Genomic DNA, 25,760 nt, shown 5'->3' on the forward strand with positions numbered 1-25,760 from the left:
TAGAAACATCCATCAGCTGCCTCCTGCACAGCACCCCCCCCACTGGGGATGTGCCCGCAACCAAGGTACATGCCCTTGACCGGAATCGAACCCGGGACCTTTCAGTCCGCAGGCCGACGCTCTATCCGCTGAGCCACACCGGTCTCGGCCATAAAAAATAATTTTTACTTTACAGGTGAGCAAATAACCTGGACCCCCTTGTGTCACCATTGGAATCTTCGCAAGGCAGGCACTTTGAGCTGCTTCAGAGCTGCTACAATAGAGTTGAGCCTGCTTACTCAGGGGCGAGTCTCGGCTTGCGCTCTGAGTACCTTTCGGCAAGTCTGGAGAATTGTAGTGCGCAAGCAAGCTCCCCACCCCCACCCACCTCCACGCCCACCCTCGCTCCCACCACCGCCCCCGCTAGATTGCGCTCAGGCTCTCTTCCCAAGAAGTGCCAGTGACGTCCCCGATTCCAAAGGGAGGGACTCTTTCCTAACCGAGGCACAAGCAGGCCAAAGAGCACGCTCTCGGGTGTCTCCGGGGGGAGGGAGCCGCGGGGATGAGGCGCGATCGCTCCCAGAGCCTCGGAGAGGGCCGCCCGCTAGCGCTCCGGCCAGCCCTCCGGCCCGCGCTCCCCCGGCCCGGCCTCCGCCCGCCTTTCCAATCAGAGGGGCCCCACAGCGCCGGAGCGCGGCCCCCGGGGCCACCCCACGCCAGCCAGCCTGCTCCGGGGCGCCCGATGCATCCAGCCCCAGCCCCGGGCCGCCGCTCCTCGGGGAGCCCCGCGCCCGCCCCGCCCCGCGCACGCCCCGCCCCGGCCCTTAAGCCGCCGGCGCGCCGCCCGCGCTCAGAGCACATGCCCGCCGGCCGGCCGCGCCTCCGCCGCTCCCGCTGGGCTTCCCGGCTCCGCCTGGCGCCCTCCCGCCGGCTCCGGGTCCGCGGAGGTAAGTGGACCGTCCGCCCGGGCCCCGCTGGCCGCCCCGATGCCTGGGTCCCCCGCGGAGGGCGGCGCTGGCAGTGCTGGCCGGGCCGCGCGGGGCCCCGCGTGTCACCAGCGCGCGCGGTGCCTCCGGGCGCGGGGACCCGGGTGCGGACCGGAGCCGGTCCCTGGGGGCCGGGGGGCGGGCTGGGGCTGGGGATCTGGGCAGGGATCGCGGCCCCTGGCTGGTGGCGGAGGCGATCGGGGATCTGGAGTCAGAAAGTCCGGTCTCCGGCGTCCCCCTTCATCCCTCTCCCCGCGCGCCCGCCCCGCCGGGAGGTGTTTCCACCGCGTGCGGGTCTTACCAGCGCTGACGCCACGCTGGGATTGTAGTTAAAAGTCAACGCGGTGAAGCAAGTCGTCTTTTTTTTTCCTTTCCTTTCCACACTCGGGTTTGCCAGCAGCGCCCGAGGGTTTGCCAGTGACCTCCGGGCGGGCGCGCACGCAGGCGGCCGGCGCTGCCAGACACACACGTCCGCGGGCTCGGCTGGCTGGTTGGTGTGTTTTTTGTTTTTTTCTTTCTTGGCTCGATCCGTGGTCAAGATTAGGGATTAGAAATCTTGTCAAGCAGCAGGAGGTGTCCCTTGATTTTTTGTTTTTCTTCCAAAAACCATGTCCACCTTCTGCAAAGCGTTACTACTTCGACTTTGGTTGGTAACCTGGAACGCTCGAGAGAAACTGGAAACCGCACGCCGTGCTGGTTGGAATGGAAGTTGGACTCCCCTCCTCTGCTCTCGAAAGGCTCACATTTAAAATCCTCGGAAGCCGGGATGGTTTCCTCGGAAGACCTCGGTGTGTTTGCCGCGAACACAAAGACGGCTTGGCACTGGCCCTTGTGACAGACGTGGGAATTGGGGACGGCTTCAGGTGGTGGATGGATACGCCCAGAGCACTTTTCTTATTTCACAGAAAGAAAAAAAATTCAGAAGTGGCCTTGTGAAACAGTCAGATGTGGCTGCCAAGTCCCGTGGCCACTTGTGTTCTTTGCACGGCCCTGTGTCCTAATTGATAGGATGATGGTTTTTTGTTAAGGGAAGAAAATAGCCGCATCATTATGTATAACAGGGAGCTCCAATGAGAGGTGAAATCTCAATACCTCAGTTCCCTCGGTGGACCTGGCTATGCCTTCGCCATGCTTACAACACGAGCCAGCCAGTAATTATCGTGTGTTTCCCGTGCGTTCAGTTCCGCTGGACGTTTATTGAGGGCGAACATTGTGCACAGCGCTCGGCCAGGTTCTGGGAAATGGGGTGGGGGTAGGAGTGTTCAGCCGTCCCAGCTCTGATCAACCCTTTTGTAGCCTCCTGGGAGGGGGAAGACGGATTCCTTAAAAGCAGAACCCAGGCTTCTGCTCACATACGTATTCTGAATGCACATTTCCCGCACATGGCCCAGCGGATATGCACAGCCGAGGGACATTGTGATTCCTGCGGAGATTGTGCGAGTTAACCCCCACCTCTCCCTCCCCTCCTTTCTCCCCCCCCCCCCCCATTTCTCCTGGAGATGTAACTCTTGTCTCTTTCTCTCGCTCTAGGTGTGTTCTCAAGTGCCAAAGAGGCCTGGCTTTCTGGGGGTGATTCCGAGGCGTTGGGGTGCAGAGAGGAGACCCTCCTGGGAAGTGAAGGATGACCAAGAGCAACGGGGAGGAGCCCCGGGCGGGCGGCCGGATGCAGAGGTTCCAGCAGGGCGTCCGCAAGCGCACACTCCTGGCCAAGAAGAAGGTGCAGAGCATCACCAAGGAGGACGTGAAGAGTTACCTTTTCCGGAATGCGTTCGTGCTGCTCACCGTCACCGCCGTCGTTGTGGGTAAGTCGCTGGATAACAACCCAAAAGACTTGTTCCTCGGTGGCCAGGGGACACTGTCAGATGGACTGATTGTGGGTATCGCATGCTAGCCCAGGCTCCCCTCTGGCTTTGAAGATTCTTCCCTTCCCCCCTCCCCACCCCCCCACCAAGCAAATGACAGGCCCCCGGGCATGTTTGGAGCAATAAACGCATGGGAATCTGAAAGAAGCGTCATTAGGCATTCTGAAAATCAATTGATTGATTGTTGATTGATTGAGTGGAAAGGGAAGTAAATTGAATGTTTTCCCAACTCATAGAAGGACAAAAGAGGAATCATTTAATCATCAGGCCTGAGCAGTTGAATAACAAGTTAAAAAAAAAAAAAAAGGCAAGCATGCTAGATTGGGCCAAAGTGCTATCATCATACAATGTCACTTTCAGTTAAAACTGATTTATACAATTAGCACACCCAAAAGGAGATGCGCGTCTCTCCAGAGTAATTATACTCCAGCTGGTGCTGATCTGAGTACCATCTTTTGGAGGAAAGGCCGAATCTTTGAATGTGTTTGCACTCTCTCATAAAGTGACTGGGAAGGCCAATGGGGGGGAATGTTGACACAGATCTCTTTCTTTCACTGCCCTGAAGCGCCGGCCACAAACAGGCATACCTTTTTGGAACTTCTCAGCCTCTTACAGATTTAGGATGGTTGATAGTAATCTGTATTAATAAAACATTATCGTCTTGTTTGATGTATTGGCATCTGAAATGGTAGTTTGTTACTTATGGGTAGCATTGATCCTACTTTAGAATACAGCTGAAAAAACTGCTTACTTACTGGGAACTTTTGACTGACCCCGGACAGAAACCCTTTGGCTAAGAAACATGGAAGTCCATGCCATGCTGTAAAAAAAATTTTTTTTTTAATGCTTTAACTTAAATTTCTAATAATCTGTCACCATAAAATGGGCATTTTTTACAATTTCAATCTCTACCTTTGGTGTTTGCCAAGATCTTCCATCAAATATAAAGAGATAATGACAATAAACACTAAGAAAATTGTGTAGCGTCTAAATACAATGATAACTTCCCTCTCCCCTCCCAAAATCGGATTCTTCAGTTGCAGAGAAGTAGGAACACAGCGGTAGTTTGTCACAAGACCGTAGCCATATTCCATTCCAACATCTTTGGCTCCTGTTAGTAATAGTTGGTGATTAATGACTTCAGTTCATTGTAGAGATGTTCGAAGACGGTGTCCAGATTGAGGTAGGGAGGCCATGGCTTTCTTTAGCAGGCGCCCAGCTTCGACTCTGTTCCTGGAAGCAGCGTGCCAGCACTGTGTCACTGTCTTGGACGCTGATGTGAAATGCTGCGCACGCACCTCGTTTTTTTGCTTTGAATTACGGTCGTTGTCAAGACAAGCGATAGCTGCAGACTAAGAGCGACCTGCTATAAATAGTCCCATTCCGCCTACTTTCGAGGGGTTTTGTGTATATATATTAGCGTACTTGTTCCTCCCACAAGCTTCTGAAGTAAGTGGGTAGGGATGAGACTGTGATATTTACTTTATAGATGAGGAGACTGAACAAAGGGCAACTTGACCCAAGACAGGCTAGGGCCGAATCTTGAAATGTGTTTGCACTCTCTCATAAATGCCAGTGAATGCTAGAGCTGGAGGTCAGACTCAGGCTTTCTCCTTCCGGAGGCCATTCTCACACCGCTCTGCCAGCCCACCTTTCTCCTCTGCTGACCTTTTGACATCTCGTTAGAGATGCCAGGCGGGGGAATGTGGCTGTCTTGGTGGAGGCCACGCAAGCAGTGCCAATGCATTCCTACAGCACTGTCATTTTTCTATAGGATTTACCCATGGAGATCCGCAGAAAGCTTCTAAATCTCCTACAACCACACCCCTCTCATTCATTTAACAAACACCCACTTACTTTGCAATCCTATACGCATAATAATAGCGCAGTGATGCGGGAGTATGTTTGGGAAAGATGCAGAAACGCTTGATCACAATGGGATTCTAAACACCAGAGGGGTTCAGTTTCTAGGACAAATGTTTCGGCGAAAGAATAGGGGAATGGGAAGGAATAAAACCTGAGCCTAGAAAGCCGGCCGACGGAGGAGTAAGTTCATGATGACAAACATAATGTATCTTATTAAAGAAGATAATGTCAGAATTAAAGAATCCCATTTTCTCTGCGAGCCCGGGGAGGACTTTCCTGAGATGGGTGAGCACCGCAGTCAGTGGGCTGAGCTGGCCGCGGTGACTTGGCAGGATGCCCTGGTGGTTGGCTTTTCCAGTGGAAACTGAGGAGGCAGACGTAACCAGAAGACGGCACTCACAAAGGAACGCATAAAAGGAGCTCATTGACAGTCAGAGCGGCACGGAGCCTACACCAAAGACTTGGAGTCACCAATGGACAGCCTAGTAGCGGACAGAGCTAGGAGAGGAGGAAGAGCCCGTCAGTGATCTCTGGGTGCATCGCCCATGGGGGGCCCCCGGGCACAAAGGCTCCATTTAGCTTGTCCCTGAGTACCGTCTGAGCGGCCCTAAAAGAAACCGCAGGGGAAGGACATGTCTAAACATCAACTCTTAAAGGCATATTGGAACAATGAAAATAAAATAAAGTTTAAAATAAAACGTAAGTACAGGCAGTCCTCAGGTTATGTTGGACTCGATGTATGTCATTTCATGGTTACGTCACCATCTCCCATTTATGTAGTAAAAAAAAAAAGTTCCGTCATTTCGAGTTAGGAGAAAAGGAAAACATATGTATGTACATATGCACTGTATGGTTTTTTATTATTTATTTACCACAAGTAAAGGTCAGGAATTATTCTCTTTTAACTTTTAACTTTTTTTACTGTGTCACGTCATTACTGCTGTGTCTGTGCTCCATGTGAGTGACATAGGTGCTTATGGAGGTGGGTCCTGACTTCCGGCGGAAATGCCATAGGAACAGATCTCTCACTGTAGACATCAACTCTCTAATTTATTTGCTGTCCTATAGGGACAAACTGGAAAGAGACTAGCGAGGAAGAAGAAAATAGCTGCTTTCCCCAAAGATTGTGGGATCCCTTAACACAACCCCCGTGGTTCGGATTCCCCTTCAGAGTCCGGTTTCTGGAGAAGGCCGCACACAAATGAATAGACTGGAAAAAAGTTAACTTGGGAAAATGAGGGCTAGGCGGGAGTCCACCTCTAGAGGGAGGACTACCCGGTGCTCTGGCCTTTCGCCATCCCTTTTATTGAGGTTCTGAGATAAAGACATCCTTTAGGCGGGAAATTCCAACAACAGAAAATCAACAAGAATTTACATATGATTGACAAATTAAAGTTGCCTCAACTACCACTATCTCAACTAAACAATGAGTTAATAGCTCCAACCATTCAGAGCCATCAAGGTTGGCCAGATCCCTTTACATTTTACTACCAGTGACAACAGTTCGATTTCCAGCAAAAGATGAGATGAGAAGAACTAGAGCTGTTACTTAGTTTTCAAATTCTTATGTTTTAATCACTTCAACATAAAAAAGAAGAAACCCTATATATTGAGGTAATTTTTTGTTGTTGGCCAGTCTGTTTTGTTTTGTCTTTTAGAAAAAACTGAATGTACCTTTAGCATGTAGAAATGGAAACTAAGACATATTATGGAGGATTAGAGACCTGGGGCTTTTTTATTCAGAATGAAGGAGAGAGTTGGAAATATTTCTCACCAATTCCTCTGCAAGCGCAGGCATAGGACCACTGGTGTGACGTCTTTCTAAGCAGTGACGTTTCTGACATCATTTCTAAGTGATGTCCAGGTCTGAGTGGGCCATGCCATGTAACTCAGCCCATGGAATAGGAGCAGGATAGCAACCTGAGAGAAGGCAGCACCAAGTGCTAAGTCCCTGTAAACGTTCGTTACTAAAGTGTTAGACAGGCGCCTTCCAGGGCTGTTGCAAACCTCTGTCTGACAAAACCACGCTGGGAAGAGTGGTTTCTGTCTTTCTCCCTCCACGAAGTACTTCTCTTGCTTCAATTATAGTAAGTTAGAGTAACCTCAGACATCTCGCTCAAAGACGTGGAAAGTCCTGTGTTGTGTTCATGTCACAGAATGCCTACTCTTTACATGTCCAGGGAACAGACAGCACAATAAAAATGAAATCTCGGGCCAAAGCAATGGATCATAAGCTCAGCTGGGAGGGGAGGGAATCTGTAAATAGAATTGCGTAGAATCGGATATTGGTTTTACAACTAGCACCTTCCTTTGTTGTTGGTGCGCGTGTGTGTGCCTGTACATACACACAAGCACACACACACACAGAGAATTTATGTTTGGGTTATCCTTTTGTGAGTTTGAGAGAAACTGGTGTGTTTTCAGAAAAGAAAACATACTGCTTACATGTTCATAAAGCATCTTTGGCAGTAAAATTAAATTGCACTAAAATTCAATGCAATTCCCTAATATCTCAGAATAATCCTATATAATAAAAGGCTGATATGCAAATCGACCAAACAGCAGAATAACTAGTCGCTATGACATGCACTGACCACCAGGGTGCAAATGCTCAATGCAGGAGCTGCCCTCTGGTAGTCAGTGTGCTCCCACAGGGGGAGTGCCGCTCAGTCAGAAGCTAGACTCACTGCTAGCAAGTACAGCGGCGGTGATGGGAGCCTGCCTGCAGGAGTGGGCCTAAGCCGGCAGGCAGACATCCCCTGAGGGGTCTTAGACTGTGAGAGGGTGCAGGCCAGGCTGAGGGCCTCTTTCCCCTCCCCCCAGTGCATGAATGTTGTGCACTGGGCCTCTAGTTTTTTTTATAAGAAACTATTCACCATGGCCGTCTCTTGAGATAGAAGCTGGGTGTCTGAGGAATGCAATGAAAGAAATAGTACTTTCCTCTAAACTTCTTGTAAATTTGACTATGTTAACCACATTCATATATTATCTCCTAGTACTGTTCTCTGCTAAATAAATAGTTTCTTTTTTATAAAAAGATTATGCTATTCAGCAAATATCTGGCCCTGTGCTGCTATGTAATGGGGAGGCTGCCCCCGGGTAGCTTAGCAGGAGAGATGGATGAAAATGAGACAACAAAGGGATATACAAGGTTCGTAGGCAATATTAGAGAAGTTGGTCATTAACTCTCAATGTTTGTGATGAGATCATAGTTTGCATGCTGTTCTACAGATGTCTTTCTGTATCGGCACTTCAGAGGCTCCGCTTTCTCACTAACAACCCAGATATGCCGTGTGGAAGAGAATACGAATGCTGCCTTCGACCTGGATTCATGGGCCCCAGTGTTATCTAGTAGCTGTGTGATCCTGAAGGAGGAGCTGCGCTGCTCCAGCCTCGGTTTCCCCATCTGCCATTGCTCGGATAATACGTACTGCACCCTTTCCCTGCGTGCCACCACTGCTGTGAGTGCTGGTAGTCTGTTAGCTTCATTTCGTCCTCACAGCATGCCAGGCAGGGAGGTATTCGTAGTCTCGTTTTGCAGATGAGAAAACCTAAGCTCAGATTCTTACCCCACAGTGGAAGCATAGTGTCTGGGATTCCAGCCCACCATCTGGCTCCAAATTCACACTCAACCACCACTCTGTCCTGGGTGCTGGTGGCTGTCCTCAGGGAATGTCCACTCTTGTTTTATTGCGGCAATTAGCTTAGGCTGTGCATGGACATAGGGGCAGTGGGGAGGGAAAGGAGAGTATGAATGGAGTCCTCTTCACAAGTCCTGGTGATTGGTTGCCAGGGAGTGTTGCCAGGGAAGGTGGACTGCAAGCCGATGGTCCAGCTTCTGGCTTGGATGGCTGAGGCGTGGTGGTGCCGGCAGTAGAGGTAGCATAGAGGAAGACACGGGAGGGGGTGATGATACGGTCAGATGGGGGCGGGTTGAGTTTGGCAGGGGAGATGCAGTGCAAGAGGCTCCCATGAGGATTTGGAAGGTGATCTTACCATCTCCAGCAGACAGAGGCCTGGAGCTGTCTTTGAATGTTAGATGAATAAGGACCCATGAATGGGGTTTTCCTACTGCAAACACGACTATAAGTCTATTCTCAGAATAGTGGGAGCTCCATGCCCTTCTTTAAAAAAAGAAAAAAAAAAAAAGAAAAAAAAAATATATATATATATATATATATATTATTGATTTTTTTACAGAGAGGAAAGGAGAGGGATAGAGAGCATCGATCAGCTGCCTCCTGCACACCTCCCACTAGGGATGTTTCCACAACCAAGGTACATGCCCTTGACTGGACTCAAACCTGGGATCCTTGCATCTGCAGGCCAATGCTCTATCCCCTGAGCCAAACCGGTCAGGGCTCCATGCCCTTCTTTATGACTAAAAGCAGTCCTCTCCCCAGGATGCCACCGCGGAATTCTGTCTCTCCGACACATGCGCTCTGTAGAGAAATGGTTAGTTCAAACACATGGGCCCAGGTGTTGGCCAGCCATCAGAGCCGGCACTGAAGCGACTGGTGGTGGCACCAACAGGCCAACTCCTTGCGTCAGTGGTGTGGGCACAGCCTGGTGCCCACGCTGACCTCCCCTCTGCTAACGAGAGAAGGCATCGCCACACAGTTTGAACAACAGGAATCCGGTGAATAGATCCCCGGGTTTGGGTTTCTGGTTTCTCCCTCGCTCCCTGGGAATGGGAGGGGAGGAGGAGAGCCAGGGGCTGGGAGGGAAGGGTTAGGCCACATGTGTCAAACACAAGGCCCGCGGGCCAAATCCAGCCCGCCAGGCCTTGCAATGTGGCCCGCACTGCGCTGTCATCACTGCACTCCGCTGTCAGTTTATGACATTGTCAGTTTATGACTGTTCAGTAAACCATTCGGCCCGCGATTTAGGCTGGATTTTAGATTTTGGCCCCTTCTCTGATTGAGTTCGACACCCCTAGGTTAGGCCATCAGCGCTGAGAAGCGGGGGTTGCAATGCCCTGCTCTGCAGAGTGGCAGGAATAGGGTGTGAGGCCTGGAGCCTGATGCTCCTCTGCTGCTCCTCCCACAGGGGCAGAACCCAGAGACGCTGTCAGGGAGCACTCCCCCCCGTGTGCTCACGGCACCCTGGATCCCAGCCTCCCACCTTCTCATAAAGCACGGGGGGGGGGGGGGGGGGGGGGCTTCCTATCGTGGGGTGCAGGCCGTGCAGCCTCGAGGAGGGGATCAGAGCTACGGATTCTGGGCACATGGGTGTATGTCCCACTTCTGGAACTGCGTCTGCTGCTTCATGTGTGAAGCAGAGCAGTTCTGACATCGCTGCCGAGATGTGTATCTGTGTGCGCCGCTCACGTAGCCTCACACACAGCCTCCAGCCCGGGCGGCACGTCCACACACCCGGGAGCCTGGGCCTTGGCTCCCTCTTCGCTCTGGTGGAGTGAGGCCACACTGATTTGAGGAGGCTGGTCTGCAGGGACTGGAGACCCAGGGGCAGGGCAGGAGTGAGCCTCCTGTGTCCTTCCCTCCAGTGTCTCCTGCTCATTCACTCCCCTCCTCAACCCCTCCCCCAGGTGTGAGGAGGGGATGGGGACCTTTGGGGGAATGTCGCTGTTTCTAACACAGTTGGTAGAGGGTATGTTGAAGGTGTGGTGTGAACTTTGTTTTGCTGTTTCCTTCCTGTTATACCGGGCTCTGCCCTCAGCTCCTCACCTTCCACTCTCAGACCAGTCTCTGGGCCTCTGAGGCTCCCAACAGCGAAGTGGACTCTCCGCCCAGCGTCCAGTGTGCCCCCCCTCCAGCAGGATGTGTGGGGTCGGACCCTGTACAGCTGGAGGGACCTTCTTCCCGTCCTGACCACCTCCCAGTCCATCCTCTCCCCTCTGACAAGCAGCCTGTTTCTCTTGCCTTGACTTCCGAGGACCTCTGGGTGTGATGGCCACGGCGAGGGGACACGGGGAGGCCCCCGCTGCCCTCAGCCCTGGCCGGCCCGGCCGTCAGGGAGCCGCAGCCTTCCGAGTGAGCCGGCCGGGAAGAGCCTGGCTGCGGGGCAGAGGCGGCTGGAATGTGAGCAGCAGCCTCCCAGCCGTGCATTCCAGGTGCCGGCCCCTCTCGGTATTTTGGGAACACCGAGATGCTATCACTCACCAAGCATTTGGCCTGGCAGCGAGGGGAGCGGTATCGTTGCCCTGAGATGAGGAAACACACGCAGAGTTTCAGGACACCCAGTCCCGTCAGGAAGGCTTGCAGCCTTGCCGTCCAAATTGCCCCGGGCTTACTCCCCAGGCAGTGGGCGGCAAACTCTTCGGTCTACAGAGCCAAATATCAACTGGACTGCTGGAAACCGATCCTCGTCTCACTGATAGAAAGATGAAAAAGGCTGGTCCACCTTGAAGCTCTGAAAGGTCGGAGCCAACCGCTCCCTGTCTAATAGAGACAATGGTAACGGAGGCAACTTCCCCATCTTGTGATCATGTAAATCCCTACTGATGTGATAATCCCCTTATTCCCTGCCTGAGGCCTATGGGTGTTTCCCAAACCTGCGTAAGGGCAATGGGTGTATCTCATAGTCTCTATTAAAGGGGTAGCATGGCCAGAGCCTAGTGGCAGTCCTCCCACTAGGGGTGGGCTCCCGCCTGGCCCCCCATATCGCCAAATTAAATTTCTTCTAGTCTCTCTTTAGTTTGCGTGCAGCCCTTCTCCAGAACCCGAACCCTGAACGGGAACCCTGAACCACGCAGGACATGAAAGGGGCTCCCACAGAGGACAATGATTGAAATTGCTTTTGAGACTAAATTTTTTAAACTTCTAACGCCACTATTTCAAAATAGACTCACCCAGGCCGTGGTATTTTGTGGAAGAGTCGCACTCAAGGGGCCAAAGAGCCGCATGTGGCTCTCGAGCCACAGTTTGCTGACCACTGCCCTAGGAAGACCAAGACCATTCCCACCAGGATGCCCAGTTAAGGGCTACCCTCCAGTGGTTTCGAAACCAAACAGAGCAGAAGAACAAAGCGCCAGGACTGGATAAAGGAGGGTGCACCCCAGACGGACTGAGATAAGGTGGGGAAGGGCACTCCTCTTTCTCACTGGGCAGCGGATCAAAGGTTCGGACGTAAATGGAGGAGCCGCATGCTGAAAGGCACCCTGGGGTTTTGAGTTTCCAGGCTGAGTTTCTGTCTCCACAGAGGGCAGCTCCATTCTTCCGGTCCCCAGAGAGACTTCTCCGGTTCTCCCAGCACTGCCAGGCCGCAGCCTGCTGCTCCCGGGGAGAGCGCCCCCCGGGGCCATTAGTGAGGAACTCTGTGTTCGGGACCTTGTAAGATGAGGCTCATTTGTCCCTAATGAGAGCAGTGAGGGACAATGGCTGCTCTTCCTTCGAAAAGATGGCCCGTGCTTTTAGCAGCAGCATCTCTTGAAATTCCATCTTTAAAGCAAGGAAGGCAGAACCCCAGGGAGATGCATGCTTGCCGGTGTCTTCAGCTTGTCACCCAAAGTGAAGGCGAAGGCATCAAGAAAGAGATGGCAAGACCTTTAAGATTCTGCTTCTGGCCAAAGTTGTCTCTGTATCCACTTATTTATGTTTGTGTGCTTAGATTGGCTTTGCTAAGGCAGATGAAGTAGTCGTGTAAACAGAGCCGAGAGTCAATAAACTTCCCGGGGCTCTGCAAGTCCTGGCGTTGCGGTGCTTTGCACAATATGATGGATGGTGAGCCCGCAGGAGGCCTCCGCCACGTGGCTTGCAGTGTGAGTTTTCAGCCTCTGTATCCTTGCAACTCCAACGGCTAACTAATCACAGATAGGCGCAGGGGTGGAAGCAGCCCAAAGCCTATCTGTAATGACTGAGTTCAAAGGTTTTTTTACAGTCACTTCCTGGTCTCCTGGGAAAAAAAAGCTGTTCGGTCAGAAAGTGAGCCACTCACCACCAATCTGAGCACTGGTGGCTCTCCAAACTTGTGGAAGCAAACTAACGCGGCATTGAGGAGAAGCCAGCCCAGACCCAAAATGACGTTTCAGGAAGATCAAAGCATGGAACAGAAAGATGTAGAAGACGCTTCAGTCAAATGTTTAAAAAAAGGCGTGGGCCATTCATCGGGACTTTTTTAAAACGCCGCGGGACGCGGGACAAATTGTTGAAAATCGGGACTATCCCGCCAAAAGTGGGATTTCTGGTCACCCTAGTTGAAATGTTACCTTAAACGGTGGCTTCTCTGGAAATGCCTGGAAGTTTGGGCTGGAACAAAAGACCGGGACCCAGCAGACTCCTTTTGCAGGTAACTTCGTTACGATGCCCTGGGCCTCCTTGTGAAAACAATCCATGGAGCTTTATGTCCACCGGCCTCATTAGGCTGATTGGAGACACGCTTGTGACATCTCAAAAATGAGCTGCAATCTAGCCGATTTCTGAAACAGACACTCTTATTCAGTCCCTCAAATAATGACTTATTGCATACCTGTCATAATTACTGTAATGACAGATTGACATAGCATTTTTTGGACTTACATGTTTTCATATACACTACCCAGGACTGTAGAATTCATTAGAAGAAACGAGATGAACTCATACAAAGCAGCTAAGCTTTATAATGCTTTATCGGTGTACATGGTTCTTTGGTTCCTTTAAACTCTGAATATTTAGCTGAGAATATAAATTTCAAGAGGATCTTAGATACCGCCTATTTCTATGGATCCCTCCCATTTTTCAGGTTAAAAAAAAATCTCAAAAGATTATGTGATTTGAAGATATTGGGCTGTGGAAACAGGCAGATCCAAGTATGAGCCCTCATTCTGCCAACCTCACTGGCCATGTTACCTTGGACAAATGGCTTATTCTTTCTAGGGCCCAGTCTCCTCATCTGCAGGATAGTGATATTCAATCCTGTAGGTTGGCTATGAAGGTTACCGTAAATCACTTCAGTAAAGTACTTATAGCATAATTGACTGCCAGGTCCAAAAACCTCTTCTGTGACTCTCCGTCCACGGTCTTTCACACCTGCTGGCCTTCATTTCAAAACAAAACAAAACAAACCTGCCTGTGAGGGATTTAGGGATCGGGAGCTATCACTCCTCGTTTGTGAACCTAGAAATATAAGCACGAGTCGTCATGGTTCAGTCAAGAGCCAGTCTCACAGCTCATGAAAGGAATGACCGTTTGGAAGAGGGGGTGTTCCTGCACGTAGGCTGCTATGCGCCGGAGAACAGTGGGGAATAAGGTTTACTGTGTGGCACAGTGACTCCTTCATCCGGGACACCTTAGCACCAGCTGGGGGTCAGGCACTCATGCCTACTGGTCATCTGAACAGCAGCAGACATCCTGAGTTCGTTTAGTCAACAATAGATTGCCGAAACCAGTTTGGCTCAATGGATAGAGCGTCAGCTTGGGGACTGAAAGGTCCCGGGTTCGATTCCGGTCAAGGGCATGTACCTTGGTTGCGGGCATATCCCCAGTAGGGGGTGTGCAAGAGGCGGCTGATCGATGACTCTCTCATTGATGTTTCTAACTCTCTATCTCTCTCCATTCCTCTCTGTACAAAATCAATAAAATATATTTTAAAAAAAACACCAAAAAACAATAGATTGAGCACCTACCATGCCAGGAACTGTTTTGCGGGCTTAATATATAGTGAACATAACTGAAAAAAATAAACAAAGAAAATCTCTGATCTCATGGACCTTATATTTTAGCAGACAGAGATAATAATAAACAATAAGCATAATAAGTTAAGAAATTACATTGTATTTTGGAAGGTGATAACAAATGCTGAAAGAAAGAAAGCGAGACAAGGGAAAAGAAAGTTTAGGGTAGACCTTATGAAGAAAGATGACATTGGAACTAAATCGTAAAGCAAGGAAAGCTTTTGACTGCCTGGGAGGAGCTTGAGGCAGAGAGAAGAGCTAGCACAAAGGCCATAAAGTGGGATTGTGTGAACGAGGAGGCAGATGCTGAAGCAGAGGTGAGGGGGCGAAGGAATAGAGGTCAGAGCATAGTGGGGCGAGGGAGGCAGGCCAGGTACAGACACTGCATGGCCTAGGCCAGTGGTCTGCAAACTGCAGCTCATAAGCCACATGTGGCTCTTTGGCCCCTTGAATGTGGCTCTTCCACAAAATACCACGTGCAGGCACAGACATACAGTGTGACTGAAACTTCGTGGCCCATGCGCAGAAGTCTGTTTTCGGCTCTCAAAAGAAATTTCAATATTTGTACTGTTGGTATTTGGCTCTGTTGACTAATGAGTTTGCCAACACTGACCCAGGCTTTTACTCCCCTGGAGATGGGGAGCCGGTGGAGGGAGCAGAGAGGATGTTGTAAAGGGTCCCTCAGTGTGTTATGCTGGGAATAGACTGTGGGGATCCAAAGTGGAAGCAGGAAATCCAGTTAGAAGGTACCACAGTAGTCCAGGCTAAAAAGGGGGTGATGTTAAACCCTTCATTGTTTATACATTGGGGGTGGGAGGTCTGAGGCATACAGAAGATCACATGAGAGGTGAAGGCAGTGCTGGGGCTCAAATCCCAACATCACTCATTCACCGAACATCTAGAGCGCATCTTCTCCATGAGTTTGTCTGCATCACGGGAGAAGTAGCTCGGTGAATAGGCGTAGAGACTTTGCAGGTTACCCAGAACCCCTTCCCACTCAGTGCAGCTCACCTGTCAGAGTCAGTGAGACCTGTGACCTTGCTTCTAACCAAGAGAATATGGCCAAGGTGATGTATGTCACTCCGGCGATCTTGCTACATCCGACAGCGTATCTAATACATTGCATCTCATGATAGCTGTGACCTTGAGACAAAGTAGTGCTAGGTTTGTTTTGTTGTTACAAAAGTGGGGGGGGGGGATTCCTAGCTGAGAAATAGTAGTATTTTGTCATGTGAAACCAGTGACCCACTGTCAGCAAACATGTTTAATACTTGTATTTCCTTGAGCTTGCATACTAGTGGCCAGCATGGTCCCTTTCTGACTGAAGACCGATAGGCCAAGTTTTGCTGCATCGGAGTTCGGATGCCCGTTGACCGGTGGGCAGTGTAAGGCTGGCAGAGCTAGTGGGCCCACCTCTGTTGGGTGTTTGGTGGTTTTCTTACGGCCAGCCTCAGAGCGTGAGGCCTCCCGAGACCAATGTCACGTGACTTTTAGATGCTCTGCTGGCATCTGAGCAGTCTAGGGGGACCCTCTCGTTTTCTGGAGAATTTTGCATTCTGAGTAATTACTCTATAAGGCACTGGTCTGCCAATCTGTTCCTGACTCAGTGTGGAGGTGAGGTGGGAACTTTACTATTTCAAACTCCAGCGTTGGCCAAAAGGTAAATTGGGTGATTTGCTCCAAATCGTACTCATTTTTAAATTCTCAAATAACTTTCTAATATTTTCAGTGCGTTTCTTTCATTTGTTTGTTTTTTCAGGTTAAATATGGACCAAATGCTTAAAATAGGCCTTTGGCTTTTAAAGTGTTTGTGTGTGTGTATGTGTGTGTGTGTGTGTGTGTGTGTGTGTGTGTGTGTGTGGCTTGCAACAGCAGACCCACGATGTCCCCTCCCTGGGGCTCCAGCGTGCACATTGTGCCTTATTTAGAAAGCAGAGTGATATTTAATCTTCCAAAGAAGTGTTTGTTGTGCAGACTCCCCGGGGGAAACAGGAAACCCCTGACGGACTCTCTTCTTGAGCTTTCCACAGTAGGGGAGAGAAAGGACTTAAATTAAAATGCATCCTTTTTCGTAGCATTCAACCAGCAGAGTTCATTTTGATCACCCGAAGTGGTGCAGATATTTTTTAGATTCTAGAAATCTGGTTAAAATGTGGAAATGAGAATGAGAGAAGACTGTTGACTGAGAGTGAGCAGTCTGGACCTTGCTTGTGACATCTGCATATTGCATAATGTCACCAAGGTGGGAACTCAGCAGCGTTTGCTTCAGCGCTCACAGACCCTGTTGGGAGGTCATACTGCTTGTTACTGTTATTTTTGCAGAGTAATCAATAATAAGCATCCGCTCCTTTGCTCTAAAGGTCGGGTGGCCGCAAAGGGTTTCGTTGGTTCTGGGAACATCGATCAATGTGCTGCACGTAAGTGCCCACTAATGGGGTCCGCTCTGCAGAGGCCGCGAGCTGCCTCCCCCACCACCAGCTCCTTGAGTTGATCTGAATAGCAGGTGGGGGGCGCTCTGAGAAGCCTGAGCATCAAGCTGGGAAAACATGCTTCAGGGAGAGCTTTTTGTTGCTGGGATAGAATGTGATCAGAACCCTGAAGTGCTCACCCAAAAAAAAGCAGATTCACATTCAGAGCATTTCCTCTTGATTGGATGCTGATAGCCAGCCAATCTCATCACCCTGAATTCACCCTAATGCTGGTAGGAGCAGAAAGCTGAAGAAAAAGGTATTTTTTTTAATGTATATTTTTATTGATTTCAGAGAGGTACGGAGAGGGAGAGAGAGATAGAAACATCATTGATGTGAGAGAGAATCATGGATCAGCTGCGTCCTGCACACCCCATGCTAGGGATCAAGCCCATAACATCGGCATATGCCCACAACCAGGAATTGAACCGTGACCTCCTGATTCATAGGTCAATGCTCAACCACTGAGCCAGCTGGCCAGGCAAGAAAAGAGTATTTTGTTTGAAATTGGTGTTTTGTTTGAATTGGAAAATGCTAGAAAAGGATATTTTGTTTGAATTGAGAAACAATTTGTGTTGACTTCATTAAGTAAGTTTGTGTTGACTTCATTAAGTAAGTTCAACAAAACCTTTTCCCAGCTTAAGCTCTGCAGTTAGTTAACCTAATTCAAAACAGAACAAAAAGCCAGTCATTATATTTTGTACTCACTTGGGCCCTTTAAATTAGTAGCAGGACCATAGTGAGTAGGAGCCTGGGGCCTGGATTGGATAAGTGGTGTGAAGACTTCGTGGGGCACTCACCTGGCCTTGGGCAAGCAGACCGATCCCCCTCTCCATGGACCACCGCTCCAACCTGAGCCATCTGGGAGGTTCCGGCAGTTTTCCTGGCTTCTCAGTGGCTCTGGTCCTGCATCTGTGGGTCCCGGGCACTCCTAGTCCTGGCCTCCATTGTCCTGTGAGGCAGTGTCCTTGTGAGGTCTTGGGTCATGCATGTGCTGAGGACCGTTAGCTGTTGTCATTACCCATGGGAACCTGAAGCAGGTTTTTATGGGATGTCCTTTCCACCTTTGCTGCTGATGCTTTCCAAGAATTCAAATGTGTGCGGTGGAAGGACGAGGTGGACTATGTTAATCAATAAATTTCATACAAGTTTAATCATTCCGTAATAGGAGAGTCAGTGACATGCTACAAATAGCCATATTTTGGCGTCCTCGTGTGTAGGACCTGAAATGGGTTTCAAGATGTGCTGGGTGCCCCCAAGACACCTCTAGCAGATCCATGACGATCACTCCAATGCTCCCACAGGTTAGAGTTTAGAGAGGCTGAACACCCAGGAGCTAGACTCAGGCTGCAAGGATGTGCTTGTGTTGAAGAAGCATTGAAGGTAGTAGAAGGCTTTGTTTAGATCCCCTAGTTCTGTAACCTTGAATAAGATGAATTTGTGTATTCATCTTGAAAATAGACATGATAATATCTACTTCATACAGCTGCGAGGAGGCTCATGCCCCCATTAACACATACTAAGGGCTCAATAAATCTTCCCCTTCCCCAACATGATCTCTTCCCCAAGAGTAGACATGGCTCACTTGGGAAACCCAGAGATAGTAAACAGATCAAAGCATAGTCAGGAACAAAACTAATTTAATGTATTAACAATATTTATTAGTCTAAACAACTCCTGTTTTCAAAGCATTTGACTTAAAACTAGCCCTTATAAATAGGTGATGTTTCCTCTGGTGTCCCTGTTATAAGTAGGAGTTTTAGAAGATGTGGTTCCTTCACTGGAGAATGTAAAGAAACTGAGACAGACCAGATTATTGATATCAGGACAGTACTTCCAAGCAAACCAGCTTATTGACTGGAAGGAGACAGAAGAAAAAAATCTCACCACCTCTTGAGATGTTGGCTCCTTGACTGTCTTGCTGTTTTCTGTTAGATATTTATTTGGCAGATTGGGCAGTTAAGAGACTTCATCATTCACGTGGTGCCCAGAATCCATTCACTGAGCCGGCTGACTTTCCCTCCTAACCCCTAGAGGAAAACTGGCTGCACTGAGACAATGTGGGGTTCGGTGGAGGAAGAGTAGAGAAGGTGCATGGAGCCCCAGAAGAGGAAAAGGAGGAAAGCGTGCAGCTGGTGTGGCTGTAGAGGGGAGTAAAGTCCCTGTTGGCAAAGATTGGACCTTGGGGGTTGGGATCAAGTGCCCCTAGTGTTTAGAAAGAATAATCTCTTCCTCCATCTACACTGACTTGACCCTTGCTTAGCCTGTGTCATTTGTAGAGCAGCTATTCTACTTATTTTTCCTAAATTATAACTTAAATAGATCTTCTGGATTAGTGTGGATCCTACTCACCTTTGGAAATGTTGTACATGAATAGAGACATTTCTAGTAATAGCCAACTTAGAGATGACCTTGTAAACCCAAATCTGGTCTTAAATAGTTACTTGAAGGATATAGAAAAGTTCTAATAGCTTGATATGTTCAAATTCCAAGTGACCAAAGCGAGTTTCCTGTGTTTACTGTGTATATGTTTTTGTTATAATTGTTTTAATTCATTTAAATAAAGGTCAGCAAACATAATTCCAGTGAAATTACATGTGACTAGAAGTAAAGTAAAAATGCATAAATCTTTATTTATTTACTTACTTATTAGAAGAGAAAGCCTTGGTATGAATAAGCAGGAAAGACACAGGTATAACCAGAATCTTGTGCAATTCCTGTGTACACTGAAACTCGGAAGTCAATGCCTTACCCTAAACCAAGTTCAATATCTTAAAACAAAGCAAGCAAACAATCAAAGAAGTAAAACTGAATTAAAGATGTATTAAACTTGGAAGAGGGAGGGAAATGAAAGTTTATAACTCTTGAAGAAACCACTTAATAAAAAGGTACACAGACATGTGTATGTATATATATAAAGGCAGTGACAGTGATGACTGAAATGACCGCGATTGTCTTTCCCTTAAGTGGAGAGGCAGGAAGTATATGAGATGCTCAAGAATGTGAGATCTGCTGGCCAGCATGGCTCAGTGTTTGAGCGTTGACCTAGGAACCACGAGATTATAGTTCTATTCCTGGTCAGGGCACATGCCCGAGTTTATGGGCTCAATCCCAGGAAGGGGGTGTGCATGAGGCAGCCAATCAATGATGTTTCTCTCTCATCAATGTTCTGGGCACATGCCCGAGTTTATGGGCTCAATCCCAGGAAGGGGGTGTGCATGAGGCAGCCAATCAATGATGTTTCTCTCTCATCAATGTTTCTGTCTCTCTATCCCTCTTTCTCCTCCCCCCCCTTTTCTCTCAAATCAATTAAAACACACACACACACACACACACACACACACACACGCACGCACATGCACACGCACACACACAGAAAAACCAAAAGGATGTGAGGTCTGAGACCGAACCACCTGGGCTTAACTCCCAGCTCTGCCACTTGAGTAGCTACTTGACTTTGAGATTGAGTAGCTGTTGGAATTGGACAAGTTTTAAGTTCCCTGCAATTAGATTTCTCCATCGGTACCTCCTGGGTGTTAAATTTAGTGAGGCCTAAATTTTCTAACACAAGCAAAGCACAGCCAACAATGCCGGGCATATACTAAGAGCTCAGTAAAGCATGAGCATGTGCTATGTAAGTGGTGGAACCAAGATGGGCAGACTTTTGCTGACACTTTTATACATTTTCCAAATCAACCTTTCTCTCTCAAACATATTACTGTTACATTAGGATAAAAAGCAATACATATTTTCCCGAGGACCCTGAACACTGAGTGAGCCAGATTTTATTTTTTAGTCACATAGATACAGACTCTAATTGGAGTCTCAGAGTATGTCATCAAAGAATAGATGCTTCATGGCTGCTGAGAGCCAAGAGTTGAAATTGGAGTTGAAGTGACAATGGAAATGAACTTCGTGCCCCAAATCATAAGAAGTTAGGCTGGTGCATCTTCCTGGAAAGACTGCTTGCATCCTTTGGAAAAGCTGTGTCTACCCAGGATTCTCTCCCAATTCCCTAATCAGTAGCTTACATGAATAGCTACATCTAGACACATGTTAGTAATAGCTGGGCAAAAAAATAAAAATAAACAGTTACAATAATGGAACAACTAAATTTTGGGGGCAAAGAATGTAAATTAGGGCAAGGGAGAAGTAGTAAAATTTAATCACTATCTTTGTTCATTTCCAAATATTTCAAAAGGTAGCATGTGCAATTTGATTTACACATAAAGTTATTATATTTAACATATGTTTTAAAGTTTCAGGAGCAGGAGGAAAATTGAGGAGAAAATTGCTGTGTCTTTTCCTTAATTTCCTCTGAGTTTAAGGGGAAAATTGTTGGGAAAAATGTCTTTGCCCATTTAGCAGTCTTCTCTTGCCAGCAACTAACACGACTGTACAATACAGTTGCCCAGGGGATGCCAAGACCATGTAAAAAGAGTGGTGAGTGAGCACAGGAATGATGCAACTGGGTTAGCAGTGTGGACCAGAGGAAGTGTGTGATTTCTTTTGGAAAAAATAAAATTACACCACCCATTATAGGCCGCTATGCTAGCCGTTCTGAACATCTGCTGTACGTAGGGACTTCATTATACTAAGGCTTTTGTTTCTTTATATGGCCTTGTTCGGGCATACATCATTTGTCTCCTAGTTATGCCCCATCTTTGTAACTCTGTGCTGAGCCACGTCCACGTTGATTCCACTGCATTTAAGTCAGACAAAGAACTTCCCTATCAGTTCTGCTTGGAGCCCTGGATTCAGCCCTCCCCTCCCGGACGGACTGAAAAGATGGGCACACCTGATTATTGCTTCAATAAAGTTACTCTTGTCCAACAGGCATGGCCACCAGACAATCCTTATTCCATTTTCTAGGACTGTTACTTTGGTTTGAAAAAGACTGTTTTCCTCCTTTTTCTCCTCTCCCCCTCAGGGACGATCCTCGGGTTCACGCTCCGGCCGTACAAAATGACCTACCGCGAGGTCAAGTACTTCTCCTTCCCGGGGGAGCTCCTGATGCGGATGCTGCAGATGCTGGTGCTGCCGCTGATCATCTCCAGCCTCGTCACAGGTACGCGGGCGGTGTCAGACGGGGGCCCGCGGTTGCTTAGGAAACATGCTCTTTGGGTTCCTGCTAGATGCATGCTCTGTTCTGGGGAAGAAAGGAAAAGTTCCTTCAAGATGATGGAAGGGCGGCTTTAGTGATGCATGAGTGATAGCACCTTGTGTTTTACCGACCACAAGAGGAAACACTGAAACGGTCACATAGCTCTAGCCGGTTTGGCTCAGTGGATAGAGCGTCGGACTGCGGACTGAAGGGTCCTAGGTTCGACTCTGGCCAAGGGCACAGGCCCGGGTTGTGGGCTCGATCCCCAATAGGGGGCGTGCAGGAGGCAGCCGATCAATGATTCTCTCTCATCATGGATGTTTCTATCTCTCTATCCTTCTCCCTTCCTCTCTGAAATCAATAAAGAAATATATTTTTAAAAAGAAAAAGAAAAAAAACACAGGCACATAATCTGGTCTGCCTCGCCACGAAGGAGGGGCCCTGCTAAACCCTACAGCACGTCTCTGACCCCGCCGACCTGGGTGACAGAGCGCCCAGAGGCCTGTTTTCTCACCCTCTCCCACCAGAGAGCGTCTGGTTGGCCACCTGTTAGCTATTGCTGCAGGATACTTGCTCTCAGAGCCCCCGGGACGGGAGCAGAGCCTCCTGGGAAGCCCTGGCCAGAGGTAATGCTCACCACGCACTGCCAACGCGCTGCCAGCTCGGCTCTCCCTGGTGAACCCGCAGATTCCGCTCCTTCCCCAGTGTCCCCTCCCCCGTCACCGTGTGGTTTGTGGGAGAAGGGGGAGGGGTGAGAGAGTGGTCCCCATCCTGGCATTTTGTCAGTGGACACGGGTTTCCAGGGAGGGCAGAGTGTGCAGGGTAGCATCCCTTCCTGTGGTAGCAGACAGCAGTGCCCTCCTCACGTGTGCGTGTGTGTGTGTGTACGTGTGTGTACATGTGTGTGTGTGTGCATGTGTGCGTGTGTGTGTGTGTGTGTGTGTGTGTGTGTGCGTGCGCTCGAGCGCTTGGTGAGCGCCCATGGAGCCCAGATGCCGCAGGGAAGCATGGCTGTTCCTCCTGCCCACTCCCCTCCTTCCCCACCGCCCTCCGCTGACCTGGAGGGGGAGTGCCCATAGGCGCTGCCCTGCAGGGCGGTTCCTGGGCCGAAGCTGAAGCCCAGAGCTGGGTTTTACTCACCCTGACCTCTCTTCCCCCCCTTGGCTCACGGTCCCCCCGTAGGCAACAGTCCCCCACCTAGGCGAGCTGGCTCTGCGCCCCTCTCCCCGCCCAGGGGGTTCTCAGGACGTTTGCAATCTCCTCGCAAGACGTCTGCGTAATGGGAACCTCACAGGACAGCTCCCAGGTCACGGGGCACAGGCCAGTGCCCTGGGGGGCTGGCCGCTACTCGGACAGAAACTCTGCCAGGTTTCTCCTCCCCACCTGGCCGGGCAGTGCTGCCCCCGCTCGCCCAGGTATTCAGATGAGTGGCTGCACGCACAGGGCCTCCCGCTGGAGGGGCCTGGCCCGTAAAACCACCACGTGGACAGGATGCCCGGGAGGCTGGGTTTGAACCTGGCCTGGCCTGGCCTGGCCCGCTGAGGACCAGGGGCGATCTCCACCAGGTCAGGTCAGTGCTCACATGAGGGCACCGCCACGTGCTGGCATCCACACGCCTGTGAGCTGGGGAGCAAGCGCTTCGCAGCAGTTCGGGGCAGAAGCCACCTCCGCCCTGGTGTTTTCTGGAGGGGGAGTCCCTCCTCCCCACCCCACGGCTGGCACCTGAACCGAGTGCCGCCGTTTTCCTGGGCACAAACGGAGGCGTCCTGGCTCTCCATCCTCTCTCTCCGAGGGCGGCATCGGAGTTTCGAGGTTTCCGCTTTCTGGCAATGGTGCCCAGCACCCCGTGTGTCCCTGTACGAGGGGAGAGTCCCACTGGGAAGCGGTGGAGAGAGCACTGCTTCCCCTCAGCAGCCGGCCTGGTTGATGGTTAACCTTAAGTGGCATTTCCTGGTATTTTCTAATACTTAACGCGTCAAATTTATGGAAGGAGTAAGAGACTTCATTGAGTAACTGTGCTGGGAAAAAATAGTCTGAGGCAATCCCTTTTGCATGGCTGAAGGGACATTTGTGGGTAAACCTCAGTGAATTCATCCATATTTATAATGTGGCTGTTAAAGAGACAGGCAGGCTAAGCTGCAAACAGCCCGTATGGAATGAACTTTTAAAATGTAACCAGATCCCGGTCAAGAGGCTGCTACCTTCCTTTATAAATTCATTAAGGGAGCTTGTCCTAAAAGCCACGGCTTCAGTGCAGCAAGGCTTGGTAATTTTCCAGAGGAGGTTATTCAGAAGGGACATAGGAAAGCAGGCGAATCTGAGAAGACCACTCGTTCACTAAGATTATTTGGGGAAGCTTGCCTGGCCAGTGAAAGGTTGATTATGGATGCAGGAGCTGCCCCTAAGTTGCTGACTTTGAGGAATACAGACTACTTCAGAAGCTCAGAGCTGGCTTTTTTGACAAAGGTGGTAAATTCAGACAGCATTACGATCTAATGAACTTTATTTTTAAAAGTAACCTAATGGCACATTTGGGATGCTGTCACTTGGGGCCGTTAAGAAAGAAGTGGTGGCTCTCTTTCCAGGCCTGTGTGAAGACAAGGGGCACAATTATTTCGTTTGCCAAAGACCCTTTGAAGGTGTCAGTCTCAGAGAAGTCATTGCCAAGCTAACTTAGATACTTAGGGTTCGTCGGACTGCCGGATTGATCCGAGGAGCATTTCCTTCCGTTTTTAGAGCAATGATTCTACACCAAAGCGGGGTACCGCGCGGCGGGAAGGAGAGGGAGGAGGTACTTCTGCAGATTACGCCCCCCTGAGGGTGCCCGGTGTGTAAGGAGATGTCCCTAGGGGCCGCATTGCTGAGGAGGGAACAGAGTCAGGGTCCACTCTTCTGAATGGGAAAAGCAAGCTGAGATGCCTCCCGTGGCTGGGCAGGTGACCTCCACTTACGAAGCTGCCATTTCCGGCTGCTGTTCGCTTTCCTCCTCTGCTGGCGTCACAGATTCAGAGAAGTGTTTCTGTTCGGCAGGAGAAGCAGCACAGACCAGCGCGATGATACGTGGGACGTGGCCGGCTGGTGGGGCAGTGTAGGCAGAGGGAGGCCAGGAGACTAACGGGACCTAAAAATTACCAGCTCCGGCCTGTCTTTTCCAGGTGTCCAACGAGGGCCCAATCTTCTAGGTTTTCAAGAGGATCCCGAAATCCTGGATAGTCTAAGCACCTCTAGAGTTTTATGTGTTCGTACAACTAACAACAAAACGCCGCAAGGCAACCAGCTTGTGTAACCCTCGGGGCTTGAGTGTCTGAGATAAAGCAGAGATGCACTGATTAGCTCGTGCATCCATGGGGTCACCCTGGGTCTCATTCTGAGTCTCATCTGTCACCATGTCAAAGCTTAACGCTACATGGAATCAGCTTCTCAACACCACATTCATTGGCCACAGAACAAACAGCCGTGGGGAAATCCCTGCTCCCCATTCGCTGGTGTTCACCGCCTGGTGTCCTGGCTGTGCTGGGCGTTTCAGCCCCTGACAGGAACCCAAGACTAAGGACTCACAGGTCACCCTTTCGTAGGAAGTACTTCCCGATAGGAAAAGGCTGAACAGCCTTAGTGCTCGTAAGGTCATAAGGTCAAGCGTGCCAGGGCCTGTGCAGGCCGAGATCGCAGTGCATGAGCCCCTTCTTCCTTCTCTGGGGTCAGGTGTTTGGTTGGAGAAAACGCTGCACATTTGATTGACTCCAGGAATCTGGGTTAGGCTCTTGTCCTTGAGACCTCATGTGTGAGCTGTGGCCCAAGAACCCCTGCAAGTCGTGTCCTCTTCCTCCTGAAGCTGAGAGTCCAATCCTTCCCAACATGGAAGGTGTGTGTCAGCCTTCCAGAAGC

The 25,760-nt window shown here is 49.7% G+C and overlaps 1 protein-coding gene across 1 annotated transcript in view; it reads left to right on the forward strand.

Moving 5' to 3' along the window:
- Positions 1 to 801: 801 nt before the first annotated feature.
- Positions 802 to 25,760, forward strand: part of SLC1A3 (solute carrier family 1 member 3) — a 69,065-nt gene continuing 44,106 nt past the window's right edge. The window contains exons 1-3 of the mRNA XM_084881767.1: positions 802 to 926; positions 2,496 to 2,767; positions 21,702 to 21,839. Coding sequence (XP_084737893.1) covers positions 2,587 to 2,767; positions 21,702 to 21,839 — 319 coding nt within the window. The 5' untranslated portion in view covers positions 802 to 926; positions 2,496 to 2,586. The remainder of the gene's footprint in view (positions 927 to 2,495; positions 2,768 to 21,701; positions 21,840 to 25,760) is intronic.

This window comes from Pipistrellus hanaki, assembly GCF_964339955.1.
Source record: "Pipistrellus hanaki genome assembly, chromosome: 4".
NCBI lineage: Eukaryota > Metazoa > Chordata > Mammalia > Chiroptera > Vespertilionidae > Pipistrellus > Pipistrellus hanaki.